The sequence below is a fragment of the Fusarium musae genome, chromosome 1, assembly GCF_019915245.1.
Source record: "Fusarium musae strain F31 chromosome 1, whole genome shotgun sequence".
Classification (NCBI taxonomy): Eukaryota; Fungi; Ascomycota; class Sordariomycetes; order Hypocreales; family Nectriaceae; genus Fusarium; species Fusarium musae.
This window is the reverse complement of record NC_058387.1, coordinates 3031191-3053811: the sequence shown is the minus strand read 5'-3', so window position 1 is coordinate 3053811 and position 22621 is coordinate 3031191. Positions and strand designations below refer to the sequence as shown.

At 48.9% G+C, this 22621-nt stretch overlaps 4 protein-coding genes across 4 annotated transcripts; all 4 read left to right on the top strand.

The window, feature by feature from the left end:
* Positions 1 to 1989: 1989 nt before the first annotated feature.
* Positions 1990 to 5182, top strand: J7337_000922 (uncharacterized protein; the record flags this gene model as incomplete). The annotated part of the gene is made up of 8 exons (XM_044818668.1): positions 1990 to 2141; positions 2196 to 2550; positions 2598 to 2853; positions 2908 to 3558; positions 3608 to 3751; positions 3774 to 3887; positions 3935 to 4216; positions 4272 to 5182. The coding sequence occupies 8 exons, from the start codon at positions 1990 to 1992 to the stop codon at positions 5180 to 5182; spliced, it is 2865 nt and encodes a 954-aa protein (XP_044686370.1).
* A 3302-nt stretch (positions 5183 to 8484) lies between these two features.
* Positions 8485 to 12046, top strand: J7337_000921 (uncharacterized protein; the record flags this gene model as incomplete). Its single annotated transcript, XM_044818667.1, has 2 exons — positions 8485 to 9002; positions 9109 to 12046. The coding sequence occupies 2 exons, from the start codon at positions 8485 to 8487 to the stop codon at positions 12044 to 12046; spliced, it is 3456 nt and encodes a 1151-aa protein (XP_044686369.1).
* A 4755-nt stretch (positions 12047 to 16801) lies between these two features.
* AMT1_1 (ammonium transporter Amt1) lies at positions 16802 to 18650 on the top strand (the record flags this gene model as incomplete). Its single annotated transcript, XM_044818666.1, has 4 exons — positions 16802 to 16912; positions 17131 to 17195; positions 17262 to 18022; positions 18073 to 18650. The coding sequence occupies 4 exons, from the start codon at positions 16802 to 16804 to the stop codon at positions 18648 to 18650; spliced, it is 1515 nt and encodes a 504-aa protein (XP_044686368.1).
* A 637-nt stretch (positions 18651 to 19287) lies between these two features.
* J7337_000919 (uncharacterized protein) lies at positions 19288 to 21714 on the top strand (the record flags this gene model as incomplete). The annotated part of the gene is made up of 1 exon (XM_044818665.1): positions 19288 to 21714. One exon carries the CDS (start codon positions 19288 to 19290, stop codon positions 21712 to 21714), a length of 2427 nt encoding a protein of 808 aa, XP_044686367.1.
* Between the last annotated feature and the right edge of the window lie 907 nt (positions 21715 to 22621).

The window sequence follows — 22621 nt, the reverse complement described above, 5'->3', positions numbered from 1 at the left end:
AGCCCGCCGAGTAGCGTAGGCCGACAATATGACAGGCTGCCTTTGGACGATATCTTGCTCAACCAGCTCAGCTCAGAAACAAGCCCCTGGAACATACATTTGCTGTGCCGCATTCAACCCCGATTTGGGTTCAAAGCAGCTATCACGACGCTCGCTTTTTTGGCTGTCCGCTGTCCCTGGTAGCACTCGGAAGCTCCGTAGAAGCGGTGATGTTGGCCTTGTGAAAGGGGTTCGGCAGTTACGGATCTGGATCCTACGAATCCTAACCTCCTGCTACCAATGATGCCGGTGACACGAGTACACGTTGTCACGCATACTTTTGGAGTTGACTTTGCCCTAGGTTGCTCAGAGTGTGTTTACGAGATGCTATGGTAGTATGCAGTTTCAACCCATGACCGGTGCAACAAACACAGGGCCTCTTATACGAAGTACAGGTGTTTGAGAGTGCAAGCACTACCGCATTGGCGGTGTCCTTACCCTTATGTATCGAATGCTTCTTTAAGTTTCGGGGGTTTTCCATCTTGATCTCGAGTTTCGTACCTGATCTGGGAGGCATGGATCTTGTAGAGGTCCTGGACCTGTCGACAGTCACCACTTACAAAACTCAGATATACTAGGCAGATGTCACATCGGAGTCAATGCGCTATCGGCGTCCGTGATGGAGGTCCGTGGAATGTTTGCTCCAGAATTAGTTGAAACTCTTTCAAGACCCCGGGAGGACTCTGCTCAGGTTGTTCTCGGGTTGTGGGATTCGCCCTACAAGAAGATAACAAGCTCAAAGGTTCGATCACGGATCAGACACCGCATATGTACTAGAAACATGATGCGGTGTAGGGAATTATGGAGTATGTTTCTATCGTCGAGGGAAATAGTGTACGTAGTCTAGTTGTGCTACATCAACCTGAAACTGTTTGGCGGAGTGTGGATCACGGCGTACGAAGCACAGACGATGTGATGCAGGCTTCAGGCTTCGCTCCTCAGCGCCACAACATGCGGTCTGATTCTGTCGTGCATATGAGATCCATCATACACGTTCCTTCGGAGGTCTGTGGTGGAAGAATGGCTCCATCTTTCGGTGAAGGGACCAACTCTGGCTGTTTACGAGATGCACCAGTGCCTAACGAAATCCCATCGTAGAGTTAAACATGGTGTTCCCGGTGTGTCAGATAGAAAACGAGGTTCAGCTTCTGAACTAGATGGCGTGTTGAGGATGCAAAGGAGGCCCCCAGAACGAATCAGGCGAGGTGGTGGAGGGTGCTTTTCATCGAGGTCGGAGCCAGCATTGGCCAATGAATCTTGTACACTTTTGAGAGTTTATCCGTATGCCTGAACTCACAGGCCGGTATGGTAGCACAAGAATCCCGGATCTTGGATCTGGAAAAGGGCGCTGCTCGAGGTGCATTCGAACGCCGTTGTGGCTGAAGTCAGTGTCCGTCAAAAAGAGACTGATTTATAGTCATGTTCTCAGGTCTATCTAGCCATGAGCTCATTAGTAAAGAAGTTAATGGTACGGGCCAGAAAATATATGATTCACTGATATAATGTCATTCTTATTAGCAATATACCTATTAAACGTATGAAAGTCCCAAACCTACTATATCGTCGAGACGCGTGTTTGATCCTTCGTCGTGGAAACTAAGACGCGTCGTGTCGTTCATTGGTTGAAACACGGTCATTCGGCATCCACCCATCAACTGCTCCGAACCAATGATAGAGCTTACAGGACGACATTTGGCTTCAGCCTTGAGACAACCTCAGCCTTTCTTACTTCAGTCAACATTTACTTGTAACTTATTTTCAGCCTTTTTCCTTAAACTTCGAGCGACTCCGCGGACCAAGCAAAAACTATAACTGAATCATTATATACGTTGACTCATCATGCTTCTTATTCTGATGTAAAAACTTCACTTCCAACTATTGTTTTTTGCAGAGTATTCTTTCTTGACCCCCCCCCCCCCCCCCGTACTACCACCGATGACATCGGAAAAGATGCCGCTCATCCTGGATAACCCGATGCCAGTCGAACTTAACGATGTAGATGACCTTTTTGGCGATAACGTTGGTCTCTCTTTGCCCGCGAGGGCGCAGAGTAAACAGCTTCAACAAAGAATGGACGATATAAGGATTCGAGGATGCTGCCAGTAAGAAGCCCCAGCTTGCAGACACTTATACACGTTTTCGCTAACCCTGGATAGAACTGTAGCGTGGTCAAGAACAGGATCGATCGCCAACATCACACCTGATGGTCAGAATCTTGAACTTCGCTTTCTGCGACGCTCCCCAGATGATGGCTCCTGGGACCTCAGTGAACCCACCACGTGCCCTTTTGTCAAAGGGCTCCCCACCATTCCCATCGTTCATTTGGTATGGGCTGGTACTAGTAGCCCAGATCTAGCGGTGATAGATGCTGTTGGTCGCGTCTCTATCGTCAGTTTCTCTATCTCATTAAATCACCCGTTCCCTCAACGGAAATGGGACGCTGACCCCACTGACGATGTGCACACTGTCGTCGGTGCTTACTGGCTTAATGTTTCTCCTCCAAATCAGCAGGTATGTGTTGTTTGAAGAGGTTTCTCAATGTTTCTGACTTTCAACAGGCATCATATAACGTCATGTATGGGCCAGCTACGAAACATGGCAATGGGTATACATATGAAAGCACATTCGTTCATGCTGGAGGACCAACCCATCCCAGCCCTGCCAAGAGTGCTCTGCTTACTATCACAACGCATGGTGTCATCAGGATGTTCTGGTCGCAGAATACCAATCGACTTGAGGAGACCACCATGGAACTTGAAAGTATAAGCGCTTCTGATGAACTCATTACACATGCATCGTTCGCATCCGAAAAGAGTAGGCATCCGGACTATCGCATAACTTTGTGTGTGTGTCACTGACAGCCGGCAGAACATCTCCTTCTTGCGGTTGCTACAACCTCAAAGCAGCTAAAACTAATTAGAATCGAGATTCAATGGGGCCAGGCGTCACAAGCGGACAAGGCGACTAGCCGGCCCGCAGGGAACCTGAGCCCTTCCCTGGTTGAGAGACATCTGGCCACAACAAACTGGCTTCAAGGTGGCCCTGGTGATTCGAGCCTCGACATATCCATGATCGAGCTCTCTCACTTGGAGGTTATTCCTTCTTTGGTTGATAACACGGGCAAGAACACCACACTACCTTTAATTGTCACTGCACGATCACGCACTCCTACTGAGAGCTCGTGTCAGGGGAGCCAGAGTGTTATTGATCGATGGGAAGCTATCGAGCAAAAGCAGAATTTGCCATCGGCCTATGAGCAGCTTGGAGGTCGACGAAACAGCATCTCTTCAGAGCTACCCGCGGTGACACAGCTGCAGAAGGTCGCTCCCGTCACTACCAATAAGGTTGTGGTTGCGTTCCAAACCACTAGTTTTGGCAAAATCCTAGTACTGGCTTTCGCAGATGGCACTGTTGAATACCGTGACCGACTGACGTTTGAGGAACTATACACAACTCAGGAGTTGAATGAGGTGCAGAACCTTCGACAAATAGGCTGGACTTTCGCAGATGAAGGGCCATGTAAGTATGCATATCCCAGAATGTTGCTCCTGTCTAACAGTAGTTGTAGGCCAGCAAGTTGCATTCTCTCCTACTTTTTGCTCTATGGTGCAAATGGGCGAAGATGGAAAGATCAAGTGGAACAAATTACATTACCCTGGGGGCGATATTGGAAATTCTATGCACGATGGTATGTTGAGCAATGAGATGGTTGGTGAGTTGCTAACCATATGCAGCTCAATACTGTGGCAGCATTGCGGCTTTGACCGTGACCGCTGCACCGTCAATGTTCTACCAGAACAATTACGATGATTTGCTTGCTATTGTACGACCATATACTACCAAGAAGAGTATGTCCACCTTTCGATATTCCCACCCGCCTGCTCACAAGTAATAGGATTTGTCCAGGATTTGGTGACCGAGCTTATCAGAATTCTGAAGATCCAGATCGATTACTCTGAAGAGATCCATCATGACTCACTTGTCAGAAATGGATCTCTGCAGTACTGCCTCAGTATAATGAACGCACTCGGATTCCGCGGAGATTTTCACCCACGATCTTTCCAGGGCAAATTCTCGATGCTATTTCTGAACGTGCGGAACGTAGTCGTCCTCATCACAATTGCTAGTAATACACCAGTTACTGTCAGGGAAAAGCTGAGCCCCCTTGACGATCCTGGTAAGTTATACTGCCTACTCCTTTGGTTTGTTTGTAGCTACTTACATCAATGCAGAAGTCATTGAGACACTTGTCGGCTGTGCAAAGTGGGCGCTGGATCTGATCGCTTGGCTCATGGATTGTCTTTTCGAGCTTATGAATGACAATCATTTCCAAGAGCTCTTGACTCGCGAACGTTTCCATGAACTTGCTCCTTATCTTCACGAGAAGAACAATGTCGCTTTCCATTTCTTGATGAGCTCCTCTAGTCGAGGGTTTCTCTCGGCCATTTGCCGCAGACTGGCGCACCTTGAGGCCATAAGCGGCAGGGCTATCGAGTTCTATCGGAAACAATCGGCTGTTGTTGAGGGTGTGGCCGGCGGTCGAGCAGCCCCTCAGCTACAACAGGCATACCAGGCAATGCAACAAGTTACCTCTTCAGCTCTCGTCAAAGTGTCTGAGGTCGAGACTCTTCTCACGGGTCTGAGTAATGAGATCCGACAAGCCTATCAGATCTTCCTTCCATCCCTCGCTAAAAGCCAGAATAACCAGTCGCAAGGGAAACAGCTGGATATGACGATGAAGGCAGCCCGCGTTCAGATGGAGCTCTCCATTCTCCTTTCAGCTGCGCCCCCTGCTCCGTTTCTCCAGATCATCAAGAAGTTCTTCAACACGGACTTGCCCGCGTTTCGCAACACTGTAGTTCCAGGTCGGTTGTTCTTTGCAAATTACGATCTTCTCGAAGTCGAGGATGACGAACATAGCTTGGCGGCGAAGAAGGCACGGGGCATGGTGTATGTGGATGTGTTCAAGCGCATGCAGATCAGACCCTCCCCGAATAAGCAGTGGAGACGGTGCTCAAGATGTACTGCGGTTATGGAGGATGTGTTTGGGAGTCGTTCTGGGTTCACATTTGTTCTGGGTCAGCAACGTAAGTGCTCTTGTGGAGGGCAATGGACGTTGCTTCCCAAGGGACACGTTGCATGAGATCTTGAAGTTAGGGAGGCGTAGACTATATTTTGGTAATGGGATTAAACACATGGGATTCAGGTAGCATATAAGTTATTGGCAGTGTTATGGTAACTAAATACAGGAATCCTATTGCCCATCTAGCGACTCTCTTGAAGTTTCTGACCTTTTGTGTATCTGTACGTCCATCATAATTACATTTTCTGTACAGCTCCCACGGTAGTGGAATATTTTCACCAACCATGATAGCCTCTCAAGTCGGAGATTTATCCACCTCCCTGGTTATTGGTACTATCACTGTCCAGATACTAGTACGATTTCTGTCCTGGCTAGACTGTTCGAAGGGCTCGGCGAATTTTTGGAACGGCCCATCAGAGTTATGATGTCTCACTAAGAGGTGAACATCATTCACCATCAAGCCATTGGAATAGATCAAAGGCTTGTGACTAAAGGCTACCCTCTATCGTCAAGCGGTACCTGAAAGGAACCCAATTGTTAAATGAACACTGCATATAGTTATTTGTGGCTTGAATTTCGAAACTGCCATCAACGACTTTGGCTACGGAGCAAGCAATACATATACCCTATACTCATCACCTCAACACCAAGCTTTGAGAGGCAGCCTATCCCCATACCCCATGGGAGATTACGATATGACGGCCTCCAGAAATAACGTTGCTGAAACGGTAAAGATAGTGCCGCTACGGTTTCAATGCTCCAGGTCGCCTTGGAGGAGCATAATGCGATGGCTACTATGGAGTACGGAGTAGCAGATCGATCAACATTAGACCACGAGCCGCTCAGAGCGCCACCTAATTTCGAGTAAGTGGGGGGAAGAATGATCATCAGGGTTTTCGATAGACAAACCAAGGCCAGTAGTTGCATTTGTTGTCGATTTTGGTAGCCTTCCGATGTATCCTTGCGTGATAGCGGAAGCTTCGTGGTGTAGTGTAAGGATCGGCAGTTTGCCCTGGTATTTGCTGGACACGACCGTTTGACAACAAGAAACTCTCCGTTCATAATGGTAGTCAGAAGTTGCAAAGTACAAGCGACAACTACAACTGCATGAATGTACATATCAGTTTGTGGCTGGAAAGGGTTGTGCTGCTGCACGACAGACTTCTTAGTGTGAGATGGAATGGTTCATGCAACAGACAACATGTGGAATTACCATGACTCGAGGAACTCCTGGCTTGAATACCACAGAGTGCCCAGACGAGAGCATGATAAGAAACTATTGTATGGACTGCTTATAGTATACATTCAACATCGTTCGATTGTATTTTCCACGTTGATTGCCGAGTACACATTGGCTTTCCGTGAACAATAGAGTTTTCTGTCGGCAATCACAGTAAATGAAAAGACCCTTATTAGGAAGAAGAGGCCATTTGAATACTGGATCACAGCAGGGAAACACCCTGTAGTTGTTGAATTCATGCAACTACGTACAAGTGCCTTTAGGGAGTGCTATTAAAAGTTATCAACGAAACGAGAGTCAAATGCCTCGTTCATACACCAAGAACTTAGTTCACCTCCACAATCTTCACCGCTTGTTTCCTGCGCCGAACCGGGGTACAAGTAATTTTCGTAAAATAAAATAAACGCCAACGGAGGATATCGAGGCTCTCTACGTTGGTTCGTGGATGTTTGCTGCGGGTTAGACGCCTTCTCTTATTTTTGTCCAACAGCTTATTAGACTCCCTGTCGAGCACGTGAAGCGCTAGACAGGGGGTAACTCACGACCCCTGGGCTTTGAGGCGGTAGAACTGAAGCAGTAACTGGGAATCATCAAGGTTCCATTGTCTTGATATTACACAAGCGAATTGTTTAACAATTGCAGTAGCCAGTGAACCTACAAGTTTGAACATTCTTATCCATAAAAGAAGAAAAGAAAGAAATAAACAAAGGAAAGAGTTTCATCCGTTGACAAGCGGCTATTTGCATATGCATAGAATCATAGAATGTTTCGATAGCCGCCACCACGATATAACGGTAACACAATTACGCGCTGTCGTGGAACAATGCTTTTTAAAAGAACGCGGCCAAGGACAGATGATCCCTGAACTTCTAGATATGTTTATTAACCCTGTTTTAGTCTTGTTCATGCCTTGTCCAACCGTTACCTGAGGCATTGACCACAGATTGGTCGATGATAGATCGCTCTCGTTGATTTTAGTCAATATTCCATAGGTAACCAGGTGAGAAGATGTTTATAAGACGGAGAATAGGGGACTTGAGCATGATGAAATATCGTCAGTGGAAGCTGTACTCCGCACCACTCCGAGACAAAGGATTGTCCATTCAAAGCGATCGACAGTTAATATCTGCAAGGTAGCATCACTAACATCCACAGCAAGAGTTTGAATGGTCCGAATTGGTCTGAACATGCCGCTCTTTGCGCAGCGCAATCAATCGAATCTGGCCCATCACCTTCACACCCCTGAACGTTTTTGGTCATGGTAGCGCCCGCGTGATGGCGCTAGCGCAGGTACTCTACCATCTCTGGCTTTGTCACCACCTTCACCACAAATAACCCCTGGTCGTTTAATTGCAATTGGTTGATTAGCCCGCTCACGTTCTTCAGTCACAGATTGTGTTTCCTTGCTCAACGGTCTTTGACTGGTCATACCTTTATTGATCGCGACCCAATGCGAAGAAAGACATCAAAGGGCCTAGGTTGGCTCTGCTCTCAAGCCTCACCATTCCTCTTGTTCCTCTGCCGAGATCCAATTCGCCCCTCGCACAAGAGATCAGCAAACCAACCAGTTCAATGCCCTTTGGCCAAACACAAAGCCTTGTGGGGAGTTCACGCTTGCGGATCAGGGGTTAGCTCCCTTTTTGGCTGGTGAGAGGCCGAGCTAATAGAGCTGTAATTATCAGACCCCTGACCTTAGCTTAGACTATTGTGCATGGTCCCCAGCCATCGTCGCAATTCTCCTCTCTTTTAGTTGCTGGGCTTGTTTTCCATCCATTCTTGCTCCCTTCGCTTCAACCCAGGGGCCAAATTTCACTTCTTCCTCCCTCACACGTTGGTGATTGAGGCCTTATTCCGGTGATAAGACATTAGTATTGCTGCTACTACTGCACTATACTACCTGAACCTCACTATCGCTTGCTGGTGGCCCCTGGGTCAGCCGTCGATAGGTCGTCGCCTCACTCGTCACACACCCCCACTCCCTTCTTCTCCTTCACACCTCCTATCGCGCACACACACCAGCTTCACTCTCTTACCGCCGCGGTCCTACTACCCAGGACCTCACGAACCGTATAGTACGGTACCTTTGGGTGACTCGTAGCGAGGACCGGTATATCTTCCAAATATGGAACCTGCCCTGGCCTCTGCTCCGGGGTCTGGAGTAACGGAGCCTTCTGCGACTTCTGATACTCGTTCTGATACCAAGACACCTCCTGTCGACGTCCCATCTGTAACATCTGCTACAACCTCTTCTGTCCCTGCCGATAACTCTATTCCATTATCCTCACCATCAACCCATCCGCTTCAAATCGAAAAAGAACCGCATCCACCTTCTCCGAAATCCTCCTCCGCACACGCTCGATCTCAGACGGTAGACGTCCTATCCGGCTCGTCCTCGGTCTCCGGCTCTATTGCGTCGTCCTCCAGTTCCGTCCAGTCTCCCATCGGAGGTCCAATTAAGCGCAAACCTCTGTCATCATCGGCATCAGCATTGGCATTGCGATACTCTGCGTCGGGATCTCCCTTGCCGTCACCTCTGGATCTTGGAAAGCCGAGCCAGAGATTCGCGAGACCTTGTTCAGTTGACAGCCCGACCCTCTACGAATTCTCTCCTGCGCAACGCGCCGCACCACCAGCTGCCCCGTGAGTCCTCTCTTCTGCTTAATTCTTTGTCCCTTTGTCTACATGTCTTACATATCCAACTGGACAATCCCTCAGAATATGTGACTAACTGAGATTCCTCTGGTAGAGCTCCCGACGCCAACCTGGCGTCCCTTGCCGCGACAAATCTTGGATCACAAAACATTCCAGGACACAGCCCTACCATTTCAAGTTCAGACTTCTCTGACGTCCTGGACGGGTATGATGATTTGATCTCGGACTCAAAATCAGATTCTGCGCCAGACATTACCTTTGAGACCATCCTTGATGGGAGCGATAGCGACGACGACAAGGGTCAGAAGATTTATTCAATCGACAAAGAAACTGCCATTGTTCCCAAAACCTCCGACCCGACCGAACACTCTGAAACAGAGGTTCAAGGAACTCGATCACCTGCATCTGACGATACTCTATCAGACCATACTCTCGCTCCCGCCCCCATGTTTGTTCCAAAGCCAACACCACCACACCTCAAACTCGACAAGGTCACAATTGACGTTGCGAACTACGACACATCACCGGATGAACCAAATTCCCCCTCAGGTCAAGGAACACCACAGCTAAACAAGCCATTACCCAAGTCACCGAGCCAGAATTCACCATTTGCTTCTCTGTTCCACTGGGCAGCACCATCGCCATCTCCCTCTGCGACGGAGTTTTCGTCCACATCATCGCCAATCTCACCCTCCAAACGCGGCGTGGCCAATGATACCCCCTACTCTACGGTTAGCAACCCTTACTATATTCACGAAGATTCTTCAAGCGTGACGGATATCTCGAGCTCTCGTAACTCATACTCATCGGTTTTACAGTCCCCCACTTACGCGCAAATCGACGAAATGGAAGATGAATTAAAGGCCATCAGCGCCGAGCTGGCAAGCTCAATCCGGCGCGAGATGGATCTGGAAGACCTAGTAGATCGACTCCAGGAACAAGTCAACAACCCTCAAGCTCCTGGTAAGAGGTCAAGCGATTATTACTCCGACTCGGGTTATAGTTCGGCAAAGATGAGTGAAGCCGAACCGAGTCGAGAAGAACTTGAGAAGATTCAAAGGAGGGCTGAACAAGAGAAGGCTTCCATAAGATTAGAGCTCACGAATAAGCTCCAGGATGAAAGGGGGAAACGAAAAGCGCTCGACCACCAGATCAAAGAGCTTGCCGAAAAGGCATCGCAAATTGACCAAGCGCAATTACACAACCAGGATGCCAGTGGTCGACTTAAGGATCTCGAAACTACTTGCGGCGATCTCAGGAGGCGACTATCTGAGGAGCGTGTTGTTAAGAACAATTTTGAGGACCTCATCAACGCCATCAGGGGAGAGCTCCACGAGGCGACCAGTGAGCGAGACAACCTTCGAGACGAAGTTGTTCCTCAACTCAGGGCGCGTGTCGAGGGCCTCGAGATAGAGGCTGCTGAATACTCGAACTTGACCTATGAGTCTTCCAAAATGCAGCAAGAGCTTCATATGCTCAGGAAAGAATACGACAACTTGCGAGGCTCATCGAGGTCCGGGTCTCCGACGCCTTCAATGAACCGCATGTCTCGCGCTATGTCTGGCGGTTTCGGTGGCGGCCTTGCCCGATCAAACTCGGTTGCGACAGGCTCGTTCCGTGGCCAACGACCCTCTGGTCTATCACGGTCTAACAGTGTTAAGAACCTACAGAACGAGTCCAGAGAGGCCCTCTCTGAGCGTCTCAAAGACGTCGAGGCCCAGAGAGACGCCCTCCATAAGGCACTGAAAAATCTACTTGACCGCCAAGAGTTTCAGAACCGTGAGAACGAAAAGAAGATCAGGATGCTACAGAACGAACGAGAGAGGCTCCTCTCAGCATCTCCAAGGAAGGCTGGATTTGAAAGAGAAATCTCAAACTTGCGCACAGAAATCAATGTTCTCCGTCGCCGAGCTGAAGATGCGCTTGAGCAGAAGTGGCAGGTTGAAAGCGGCCTGGGCGGACTGAAGATGGATTTGGACAAGGCTGAAGAAGAGATTTCTTTGCTTCGCAACCTACTCGAGGAGAAGGACATCCTTATTCCAGAATCGTTCGCACGCTCAAGTGGCTCTAGCAACGCAAGCAGCTCGTTTGGTAACCTGAGGGCGCCGGTCACATCCGAGTCGCTTGCCAAGGCTTACAACGAGCTCAAGGCTGCTTATGCTGAATCGCTCGAGAGAATCAAACAGCTCGAGCATGAGACAGTTGGTGATGAGAAGACCCAGCTTGCTGTCGAGCGATTAGAGCGCACTCTGTCCATTGCAGTTTCTGAACGGGATGCCGCCCAACACGAAGTTGAAAGTTTAAAAAAGCAGTATGATACAATGAGCGAATATGAGGTCAAGACAATCGAGAGCGAGCGCGCTCTTGCTGACGAGCTTAACGACTCTGCCCGTCGGGTTGGAGAGCTCGCAACCCAGGTTCAACAACAACTCGCTGCAAATGCTCAGCTCCGAGAGCGTCTCTCTAACGCTGTCGTGCGAGGCGACAACGATCGCAAGGCTAACTCGGATCGTATCGCTGACCTGCAAGTCCGCCTCAAGTCTATGGAAGAGCACCTGATTGCTGCTCAGTCAGCATCTGAAGATCGTGTCAACCGCCACGAGGAGGAGATCGCTGCTATCCGCGAGGCGCATAATGCCCAGCTCCAGCGCATGAGCAACAACACCGGACTCGGCGGCCCTCGTTCGCCTAACTTTCAGGCTAACCGCAAGCCTTCGCTCCTCAGCCCCCTATCGCCGCGATTCCCTGGCGCTCTACGATCCCCTCGTCTGCCCGAGAAATCTTTTGAGGACGCCGCCCAGATGGAGGTGCTTCGCAACCGCATTGCTGAGTTGGAGAAGGCACTCGAGGACGCTGAGCAGGAGATGCAGGACGTCGTGGCGAGGATGAGCACTGCTCAGATCGAGGTGCTCAACCTCCAAGATGAGCGAGAGGCCGCTGTCCGCGAGACCCGACGCCTGCAGAAGCTTCTGGAGCAGGAGCAGATGAAATCCTTTGAGGACAGATTTAAGACGCTTAGTGGCAGCGTCTGAAAGAGAAGGAATACAAATAATTAAGACCACATGGGTTGGAGTATCATGATGGGAGCACCTTTCACGGTTGGTGCCCATGTTGCATTTAGCGAGGCGGAGTTATCTGATTTCACCATCATCATTATTTGGTAATGATTCTCAGCGACCAGGAAACAAAGACTTGGACACGCATTCTACATGGACTTTGAATAGTCTTGGGGTACTCTACTGGGGTACCTATCGTCGCGCTCACATTACGCGTGCATTGGAAAAGGAGCACTGGGGAAACATTTGTGTTGAAGAGCTGATACTTGTTTTGCATCGAATACAGACTGCAAAAGCACGTGTATTCTTGGGTATATATAATGTTTGTATTCTCGTTTGACTATGAGTTTGTCGGGTGCTTGCACCTGTTGGATTGTAAGATATTGGAATGGGGACCAGCCGAAAGTTGACCGTTGTATATCAATCGAGTTTAATTATAATGCACAATCGAGTACATCAAATCTGTGACGGAATGTTTGCCTTGCGTTTATGTATATGATTTCAGTGTAGAAAACGCTACGCTCTCAAGTTCTGGTGTTGGCTCCTTTACCTACTGACCTTACATTGGTTCTGTGGTAGGAACGATTTCTGTCAGAGCTACCTTACCTTGGGTTGTCCGCTGACGGGATTGGAAGTCGCTGCTCTATGCCATCGTGGTCGCGATTGCTGTTGAGCCCATTCACAAACTGACTTGGAAGCTGCCTACCACACACATTGCTAAATCAATCATTACTTTTGGGTCTCGCAGGATATAACGATTTCCCACAAGACTCATCTCTTTCAACTTGTTGTATTATGTATACCATAACACTTCAGGCCAAAGCATCTCTCTATCCTTTAACCCTGATTCCCGAGTCATACATACTGTCAAGCTTTGCGGAAAGCAATGATTTCCTTCAAACATCACGCCCTTTACTGGGCCTTGTCACTTTTGACAGTCCCTTTGACCAGCATCCGGAAGCTTCTCTTCGGCCATGAACTCTTTATGGGCTCCATTGACGAGGTCGAATTGGCGACTGTGTGCCTCTCCTTGTATTCTATTGCTCGCCCTGTGTTAAACAGATTTCAAAACTCTCATCGAGAAGTAGAAGTTGGCGTGACCAAGTGCAGTGGTCTTGTCGAGGCGGCTGATCTCGAAAAGCCCGTCGAGGAGATTAGCATCACGAAAGAACCTGAATCCAGGAACGGCAACGCGAGAGGACCAAAGCCCAAAAAGGGGCGGAAGAAACCCGACAAAGGTGCCAATGGCAAGCCTCGAGCAGTTCAGTCTCAGAAGAAAGAAGCCCAAAATGGGGACGCGAAGCTGTCGAACGGGAATGTAGCTCTTCAGAACATAGCGGCGGCACAACGACTCCGGAAGAAATCCACTGGTCGACAGCAGTCATTCTTCAACTTGACTCGGAAGTATCTTGATTTCTTGTATTTTATGTCTCTAGGGATTTTGTTCACTCACACAGAGCCTCTCATTGGGTTTGGTGAGTGTGTTGGAAACGATCGCCTCCAGTCAGTTGGTCGCGTACTCGTGAGCTTTCTAGTCATGGGCACTCTGGAACCAATCAGACAGAATGTGAGTAGCTGTAATGTAGATCAGCCTCGCCTGTTTGCTAACGAGTTGTTTTTAGCGCTGGGACGTCGAAGTGTCTGGCCTGGGGATGTTCTCCTACTGCTGTGTATTGTGCAACGAAGGACCTGGGCCTTGGGCGTCGACGTTGATGGGAGTTTGTGGCTTATTGGTAATGGGAATCCTTGTGGAGTGTTCCCTTTATATAAAGCTGCAGTATTGGCCTTGGTGGCCTGGTATCTGGTTCGCTGATAGCCTCAGTGTTCTCGATATTTTCATTCGTGTTTGGCTACTGGTGCCACTCATTGATGTCGCTGAGACTGTAGGTTTCTGAGATGTTCTGAGAGTAGAATAAACTAATACAGAATCAGGTACTGTACGCTATTTCTTCCCGAACTCGTCCAGAATGGTATAAAAGGAGACTTGAGCTTATGGAAAGACCTCTTTAGTACACGAGGGTTGCGCATAAGGTCTTCATGATGGTAGTCGCCTGGCTTCTTTTTACTGTAATCCGGACAGCCCCCTGGCAGTCCCTGTTTTTGAAGCAGAACAATGGAGATACATTCACTGACACGGCGACACTTATCAAGGTGATGCAGACAGGGGATGGTCCTACTTGCGAGGCTAAAAGAGTCTCCTAGGAAACAGCGATACGTCCTGATGATGGCTGGCCCAGCAGGTGGAAACGTTGAAAGCGATCATAACCACGAGTAAGTAATCAGGGAGAAGCGTGGTCTTGTTACAATACCTTAGTAGTTAGCTAGTCTCTACTGCGTATACAGCATAAAGCTCTGTTCTGCGGAGATTAAGCAGAATAGGAACTGATACGTACATTGCTCCAATGCCTGAAAGCCCGTGATTAGGCATGCTTGCCGTGTAAACGCACTGACTAAAACAAAAAGCCGCATCCGAAGCCACACATTATTGGTACAGACGGGCCACTCAACTTGAGGCTCAATAGAAACATCATTGTTGTTGTAATATCTTTCGACAGCCTGGGGAAAGGCAGAAGCTCTCAGACAACTTCGATTTCAGAACGACAAAAAATAAAACAAGGAAATAACAGTAAGATAAGTCTAGAATGTCCTATGAATAATTTGTTGAGCTCTTTGAGTAGCTGCTTTTGGCCTTTTGATCCAGAGTCTCAATAATTGTGACGCAGCGAGGCCTGCATAATAACTGAACTAATGCATATCTTACCTGGCTACGATTCAGGTTTAAACAGCTCTTTGCATGTGAACAGGGGCGAGTAATGAGAGTTTGACAGCATGGATTATAACCCGTGATAAGATCCAACAGCATCAATTTTTTTTATTTTACTAATATTATACTCATTATCAATATCTTGCTGAGTTTCATCTCGCCCAGAACCTTCGAGTGCCACTGATTCTTGACATGTCAATATCATCTTCTGAGGGGCAGTGCAGTGTCAGATATCATAATTAGCATATTTACAATCCTATTGATGTTCATATGCTTTGTCTCATCTTAAAGTCCGAGGAGTTGCTTATGAGGATTCACCAACATGGTAGAGCCCTTGTGGCCAACAGACTGAACTGAAAGACGAAGCATGATGATGAAACGAGACATATCAAATATCACATCACAATAAGAAACGTGAACATCATGATTCAAGCCACCTTCCAAAGACTGTCGACAGACTCGAGATGTGACATGATGAACTCTTGAGCTATGGCGTCTGTGTTCGCTCACCGGAGGTCTATTGAAGCTGGGCGTTCAAGATGAGACCCCCACACCTTGGCTGGACCAATCAAAGTGACAGTGCTTATCAGAGGCTATGGGTGAGCTTCAGCTCAGTGGCTAAGAAGAAGTTTCGTCATGTGTGACGGGTTGACTCAAGCTGACGGTTTCTTTGCTTTTTGTTTTAAAGGAGAAGAAGGTCGAGTCTTGTTGTTTATACACCGGGTGAGTGGATAGTGGTAAGGAGATAACAATAACTGTGGAGTTATTCATAGCTTCCTTGTAGAGCATCAATCTGCATCTCCGGAGGGAATCAGAGGCAAAAAGATCAACATTGCATGTAAGCAGTCAGGGGCAGGCTGGGGTCTGGGGATGTCTTATCAGAAGAAGATCTGGCGCTTTATAGCGACTGATACAGGCATTCTTTGCCATTTGTCGTGCTTTTTACATGAGTTTTTGGCAGAGTGAAGCGAGATATCGTAGCAGTGAGAGAAGCCCGATGACACCGCAGTAGACGACTGATGTGTGTTCCTGCATACTGAAGTCTTGTCAGGGCTAGAACTGGATAAGTTTGCGATGAATTCTTTACAAGGCGGCATGGCGTGGTCGAAGAGGATTGAAAGGGCTACAGAGGGAGACTGAGTGTAAGGGGGAACTCTAAGTTAACTTATGAATTACGTTGCAGCGAAAGTGCGCCCGTAGTAATACTTGATGCCTTTGTCTGCGGGCAATTCATCTGGATGCTCATTCAGAATACAATTGAGATGGAGGTTGGCGATGAAGATAGGTAGTGTGAGAGTGAGATGTGAGTGGCGAGGCTTAACTAAGGATAACTCTTCCGCAAGTTGACAAGCGCCCGCTGTATTGGATCGCCTGGTCTGGGGTGACCCCCACTGTAGAGAGATTGACAGAATAATTTAGTCTTGAGCCGCCGGATCGAAGTGTGAGACTGTTCAATCTATTTCGTCGCCTCCCACTCTAGCTCAGAGTCGAATTGCCTCGCCCCGAAAAAAAAACGTCACGGCGGTACCGCCGGTCGTGTCAAGACCCTTTTCGCGTCGTCGTCGTCGTCTCCTCCATATTTTCCCTCTTAAGCAAAAGCCCACGGAGTCAGGCTAGATACATCTGACAGTCTAACTCGGTATATTACGTCGTTCCAGGGGTTGCACAGCCAAGCTCACGACCAGGGATCTCTTATCTCTGTCCCGCCTGAACCGGAATCGCGCCCTTTTTCTCTCACATTCTCAATCTCAGCCGTGCACACTCTCAACACCAATTGCACCCCCTGCCTGGATCTCTTATCTTTTGAGTCTCTTCCTCCCTTCTTCCTACTTTACTGTTGGCCCAGAATGTCACTATCACTTCCGCTGTCACGCAGTGCAACCTTCTTGACCTTGTCACATCATCCCTCTTTATCGACGTTGGCATTTCTATTTCTATATCACTCCTCCCAAGTCAGAACCGGCGTCATGGCTATGGGAGGTGATGGTGATGCTCGAGGAGCAACGCAGCTCAAGTATAACGGTACAGGCGCAACAGGTGCTAACCCGCTCGATATGGATGTCAATATCTGGTACGAGGTGAGTTGTCTATCTCCGTCTCTCATTCTCTCCTCCTTGGTCCTCGCTACGTTCACTTTCTATTCCTCTTGATCTCTCAGTCTTCTCATCTTTCTCTCACTCACTCACTCAAAAAAAAAAGAGTCTGAGAAAGTCCTTTGAGACAGGCAGTGGGTCACGTTCAATAGTGGCCCCTCCAATATCTTGAACGCCCGCAAGCTGACATTTTGCGCCCGCAGCCTGGTGATATCGCCTGGATGCTCTCGGCCACGGCTCTAGTGCTGTTAATGATTCCTGGCGTTGGGTAAGTCTGTCTTTGTCGCTGTTCAATCGGGCTAGAGGTCTCATTTGCTGACGTTTGTGTCCAAAGCTTCTTCTATTCAGGTCTCGCCCGTCGCAAATCGGCTCTGTCGCTTATATGGCTCTCAGTAATGAGCGCCGCGGTGACAACTTTCCAATGGTTCTTCTGGGGCTTCTCTCTCACCTTCTCGCATACGGCCGGCCCGTTTATCGGTGACCTTGCCAACTTTGGCTTCCGCGATGTCCTGGCCCGGCCCTCGGTTGGTTCCGCACATCTCCCCGATATGCTCTTCGCCGTTTACCAGGGCATGTTCTCCGCCCTAACTGTGGCTCTCGCTACCGGTGCCGTCGCCGAACGTGGCCGCATGCTCCCCTGTATTATCTTCACCTTCGTGTGGGCCACTGTCGTGTACGACCCCATTGCCTGCTGGACCTGGAACCCCAGTGGCTGGTCTAACAAGATGGGCGGCCTCGATTTTGCTGGAGGTACCCCTGTGCACATCGCTTCTGGAAGCGCTGCTCTGGCTTATTCCATGATGCTGGGCAAGCGTAGTGGCCATGGAACGCATGAGCTCAACTACCGCCCTCACAATGCTACCCATATCGTGACCGGAACAGTCTTTCTTTGGGTTGGATGGTTTGGCTTCAACGCCGGCTCTGCCCTCTCTGCTAACCTTCGCGCCGTAATGGCCGCCGTCGTAACTAACCTTGCTGCTTGTGTCGGTGGCATGACCTGGTGTCTCTTGGACTATCGTCTGGAGAGGAAGTTTTCCACTGTCGGTTTTTGCTCTGGTGTTGTTGCTGGTCTCGTCTGCATCACTCCTGGCTCTGGTGAGCAGGTCATACTCTTTCAAACCTGACGTGAGCTAACATTAGTCTAGGTTACGTCCCCCCATGGGCTGCTGTCATCTTTGGGGCTGTCGGCGCTGCTGGCTCCAACTATGCGACCAAGGTGAAGTTCCTCCTTGGAATTGATGATGCACTCGATATCTTCGCCGTCCACGGCATTGGTGGTTTGATCGGTAATATCTGCACCGCCTTCTTCGCCACCCCCAGCATCGCTGCTCTCGACGGCTACTCTCACATCAAGGGCGGTTGGGTCGAACGTCACTGGGCGCAGATGGGTTATCAACTTGCCGATTCCATCTGTGGAGGCCTATACTCATTCGTCGTCACTTGCATCATCCTATTCCTGATGAACCTCATTCCCGGTCTGCGTCTTCGAGTCGATTCGGATGCAGAAGTTCAGGGTATCGACGACGCTGAGATCGGAGAGTTTGCATATGACTACGTTGAGCTTACTCGCGAAGTCGTAAGCGACATCGACAACGAATCCGGAAGCCGATACTCGGCTGATCCTACGGCTTTCCACCATTACGAAAAGAACCACATCCCCATGATTGATGCTCGCATGTTTGGTGGCCAGCCCGCGCATGCTCCTGTGACGTTTCCACAGTGAGGTTGCTTATGACAGGCGGGACGGCTATATGTATTGAGTCAAATTGTACGCATCGAACGGCGCCATGGGTTTGGAATTGTTGAGTTATAGATACCCCGGTTCTTTCCCTGAACCTATTTTATTGGATGATTTAGTTGTATAGTACATGGTTTCATTGTTGTATCAGGTTATCATATCAGTCTGGGTAGACACTTCAGTATAAAATACAAAAAAGGCACATTTTACAAGCAGAGATTCTTTTTATCTCCACGAGGCATCACAACAATGAACTTTTTTTCATTCACGATTATCCTTGTTAATTAGCGGGTCGGACCGTGATCTAGCACTGAAGCCTGGCGACTTTTAGCGGATCGTGCATGAGACCGGCCAATCAGGCGAGCCAGTTGTCTTTGAACTTGACAACCTCTCGGGGTTTGAATGCACATTGAACATTGAACATCTCCTCTTGGACTAATAGCAGCAGTCTGAACAGCTAGGTCTGTACAATACTATAACACATAGGCTCACATGACTAGTGATATCTTACGGCAGGCATCAGCCAGGAATTTTGGGTTTGGGGTATGAACCAAGTTCTGCCTTCAAAGTCGCGTTTCATAGCGCAAATCTCACAAGCATAAACAAACTCCGGAACCTCACCATGACTTCCCTGCAAGAGAAGACAGCTTTTTTCGATCAGCTAAAGCCGCTCTCTAGCGATGATGAGCTTGATACGGATCAGCAAAAAGAAAGGATGCGCTCTCGGAGGTTCTTCGCCGTCAAAGCACGCCCCAGACCGCCACCAAAGGAATCTGTCGTGCTTGACCTCACTAAGAGCGAAGCTCAAAAGTCGAGAGTGACACCTGGAAGGGTCACTTCACTCCCAACGCCAGCACCTGCTGATAGAACAAAGGTCATTAAAGGCACTCCGATGACTTCAATCGGCCAAAAGACCAGGCTCTGCACCCTCATGAATCAACGCAGCGCTGGGGCTATTCTAGTCGATGATACACCTATCCCTGACTCTACGAGGCAGACACAGAGAACAGTCCTTAGGAGCGGGTCTACACCTTTGTTCTTGTCGGGTCGAAGTCTTGGACAAACAGTAGGCGACTCGCCTTCACCAAGCTTGGCAATGAAGAAGCGAAAGCGTGATAGTATGATCAAACTCAAGCCAGACAGTGAACAGATATTCAAAGGACTTACCTTCCACTACGTTCCTGATGACGATGTTGCACCAGCTCGTCGACTACGTATCACAAAGGCGCGCGAGTTTGGTGCAACATGGGTACGGACTCCACGCATTGCTACTCATATTGTTGTTGAGAAACACATACTGTACAAAGATATCGAGAGCGTGTTGAAGAATACGAACAAAAACCTCCCGCCTAAAGTTGTCAACGAGGAATACCCCATTGACTGCATCCAATTCAAAGCTCTGCTTCAATGCAGCCAAAAGAAGTATCGGCTTGCAGGCCAACCGATAGTCCAGGAAGAGGATAACTCACCACCTGCCCCGTCAAGCTCCGGGGAGTCTAATGAGTCTTTGCAAGTGAAGCCGTATCATAGGAATTCGAAGAAGTGGGATTTTGTTCCTCTCACAGGAACACCTGAAAGGAGCGAAGAGTCTCCTCATCACAGCCAAGTTGCCGAGACCCCTGTCCCGACTGATTCTCAGCCAGTTGTGCTTGATCTTCAGGGGATGGCCTCATCTTATCATACGGCTAGTGAAAGGCCTAGGATTTCCCGACAAAATTCTACGGTGTTCGTTCAGGAACCTAGTGGCTCAATGCAGCGCCCAGATGAGGATCGCCATAAGGACGAGCTATCCGAGTACATCAAGATAATGTCGGAGTATAAGGACCTCCCGCTAGATGCGGATGATGATGATGTCCAGACAGGTACGGAAATGGGAGACCAGGAATTCGAAGAACAATCCCTTTCAGCCTCAGAAGAGGAACGGGCCAACAAACGAAAGACACGAAGAAAGATTAGATCTGATCGCAAAGATATTGCTTTCGAAGATCGATTCTCCTGCAACTCAGCCGGAGTGAAAGACGCCAAGGCGGGGAATCCAAATTCGCGCACAATCGAGGTTCTCCAATCCATGGCTGATTACTATACCCGGGTCAACGATCATTGGCGAACAACGGCCTATCGAAAAGTCATGAGCACTCTAAAGCGTCAAGAGACGAAAATCACGACAGCCGAGGAGGCACAAAGACTACCTAGTGTGGGACCGCGTCTAGCCCAGAAGATTGAGGAAATCGTCACTACAGACAGGCTTCAGCGACTTGAGTACGCCCGAAAAGAGCCTATGGACGAGGCACTCCAATTATTCCTTGGAATATATGGTGTTGGAAACAGTCAGGCCCAGCAATGGTTGGCTCAAGGATTCCGGACATTGGACGACTTGAAAACGACAGCGAAACTCTCACAAAATCAGCTCATAGGCATCGAGCACTACGATGATCTCAACACCAGGATTCCGCGTCGCGAGATCGAGGCCTTGGGTGCTATTGTGAGAAGAGGTGCTCAGCGTGTCGACCCTCAGGTAGAGTTGATCATAGGGGGGAGTTATCGAAGAGGAGCAGAAACGTCGGGTGATATCGATTTCATCATCACCAAGCCGAACACTGAGTCATCGGCTGAGCTTAGGCCTTTTCTTGATAGTCTTGTCCAACTTCTTGAAGCTGAAGGCTTCCTTGTGGCACGGCTCGCGTCATCACGATCTGTCAGCGACGGAAGTAAATGGCATGGATGCTGTGTGCTCCCTGAGATCAGTGGCTTCAACAAGGAGCATTACCGACCCGTGTGGCGCCGCATTGACTTTCTCCTGGTTCCTGAATCAGAGATGGGCGCGGCACTGATCTATTTCACTGGCAATGACATCTTCAATCGCAGCATGCGATTATTGGCTTCCAAGAAGGGAATGCGACTGAACCAGCGGGGTTTATACAAGGATGTGATGCGAGGGCCGCAACACGTCAAGGTCACGGAGGGAGAGCTCGTTGAGGGACGAGATGAGCAAAGGATCTTTAGTATTCTGGGTGTCAAGTGGAGAGAGCCTCATGAGCGGTGGTGTTAAGGGCCAGTCAGTGATTAGTAGAGGCATTATACCCAAAAACTTTCTTCATCATTCTTCGCTGGATGGAGACGTCGCATATAACATCACGGAGCCTCACAGTGTCATTTTTGGTCTACCGAGGTCAAAGTGGAGGATTTTCGGGATGGACCAAGGGTACCTGAATAGCGTGGAGTTAAGGGGTTCGAAGATTGAAGATGAGAAGAAGATCGATTTTGAAGCATTCCATGAAGGCATGAAAATGGCGATATAGACTATACGTGCCTAGTCGTCGTCCCATGTGAATCTGACATTTCCCCAGATCTTGGCTAATGCAACTGGAGCCTCCGTCGAATCGCCATTCACATGTGAAATTCTTTAGATCAGACCTTTCAGTGGACAGCTCCCGCTGCGTCATAGTCGACTAGGCACTGTACGTAGTGTATTTTTCCAGTGGGGGGTATTATTGCCGGTGCCATTCTCCGCAACACAAGCCGAGCTCGCGCAAAGCCCAAACATCCGAGGCTCAATAGACAGGTGACATACAAGTAGCACGTATCCATAATCCGGGGGCGCCTTCAAAACCCATGGACCTACCAACTTTATCGATACCTCCGAATCCATCCATGCTCCTATACGACTCTTCCGCACGTGGAATCTGACCTACAAAATCACGCGACAACATTCGATGCCTTGAGACTAAAGCTCTTTCCGACAAACATCCTCTCTTGACGCTGCGACCGACCCTCTCTTTACGGTTCTTTTGCCGAGGCTTGGGCACAAGATGGCCATGTCATCTTCACTGGAAGTGCTAAAGGTACCGCTCTTATCGACTTGCGGCACCATGAAGTTTGCGCTGACGGGTTTTGGGTAGAACACGCTGGAGGAGATTGTCAAGGACCCGCGATACCATGATCTCTTGTCCTTAGTC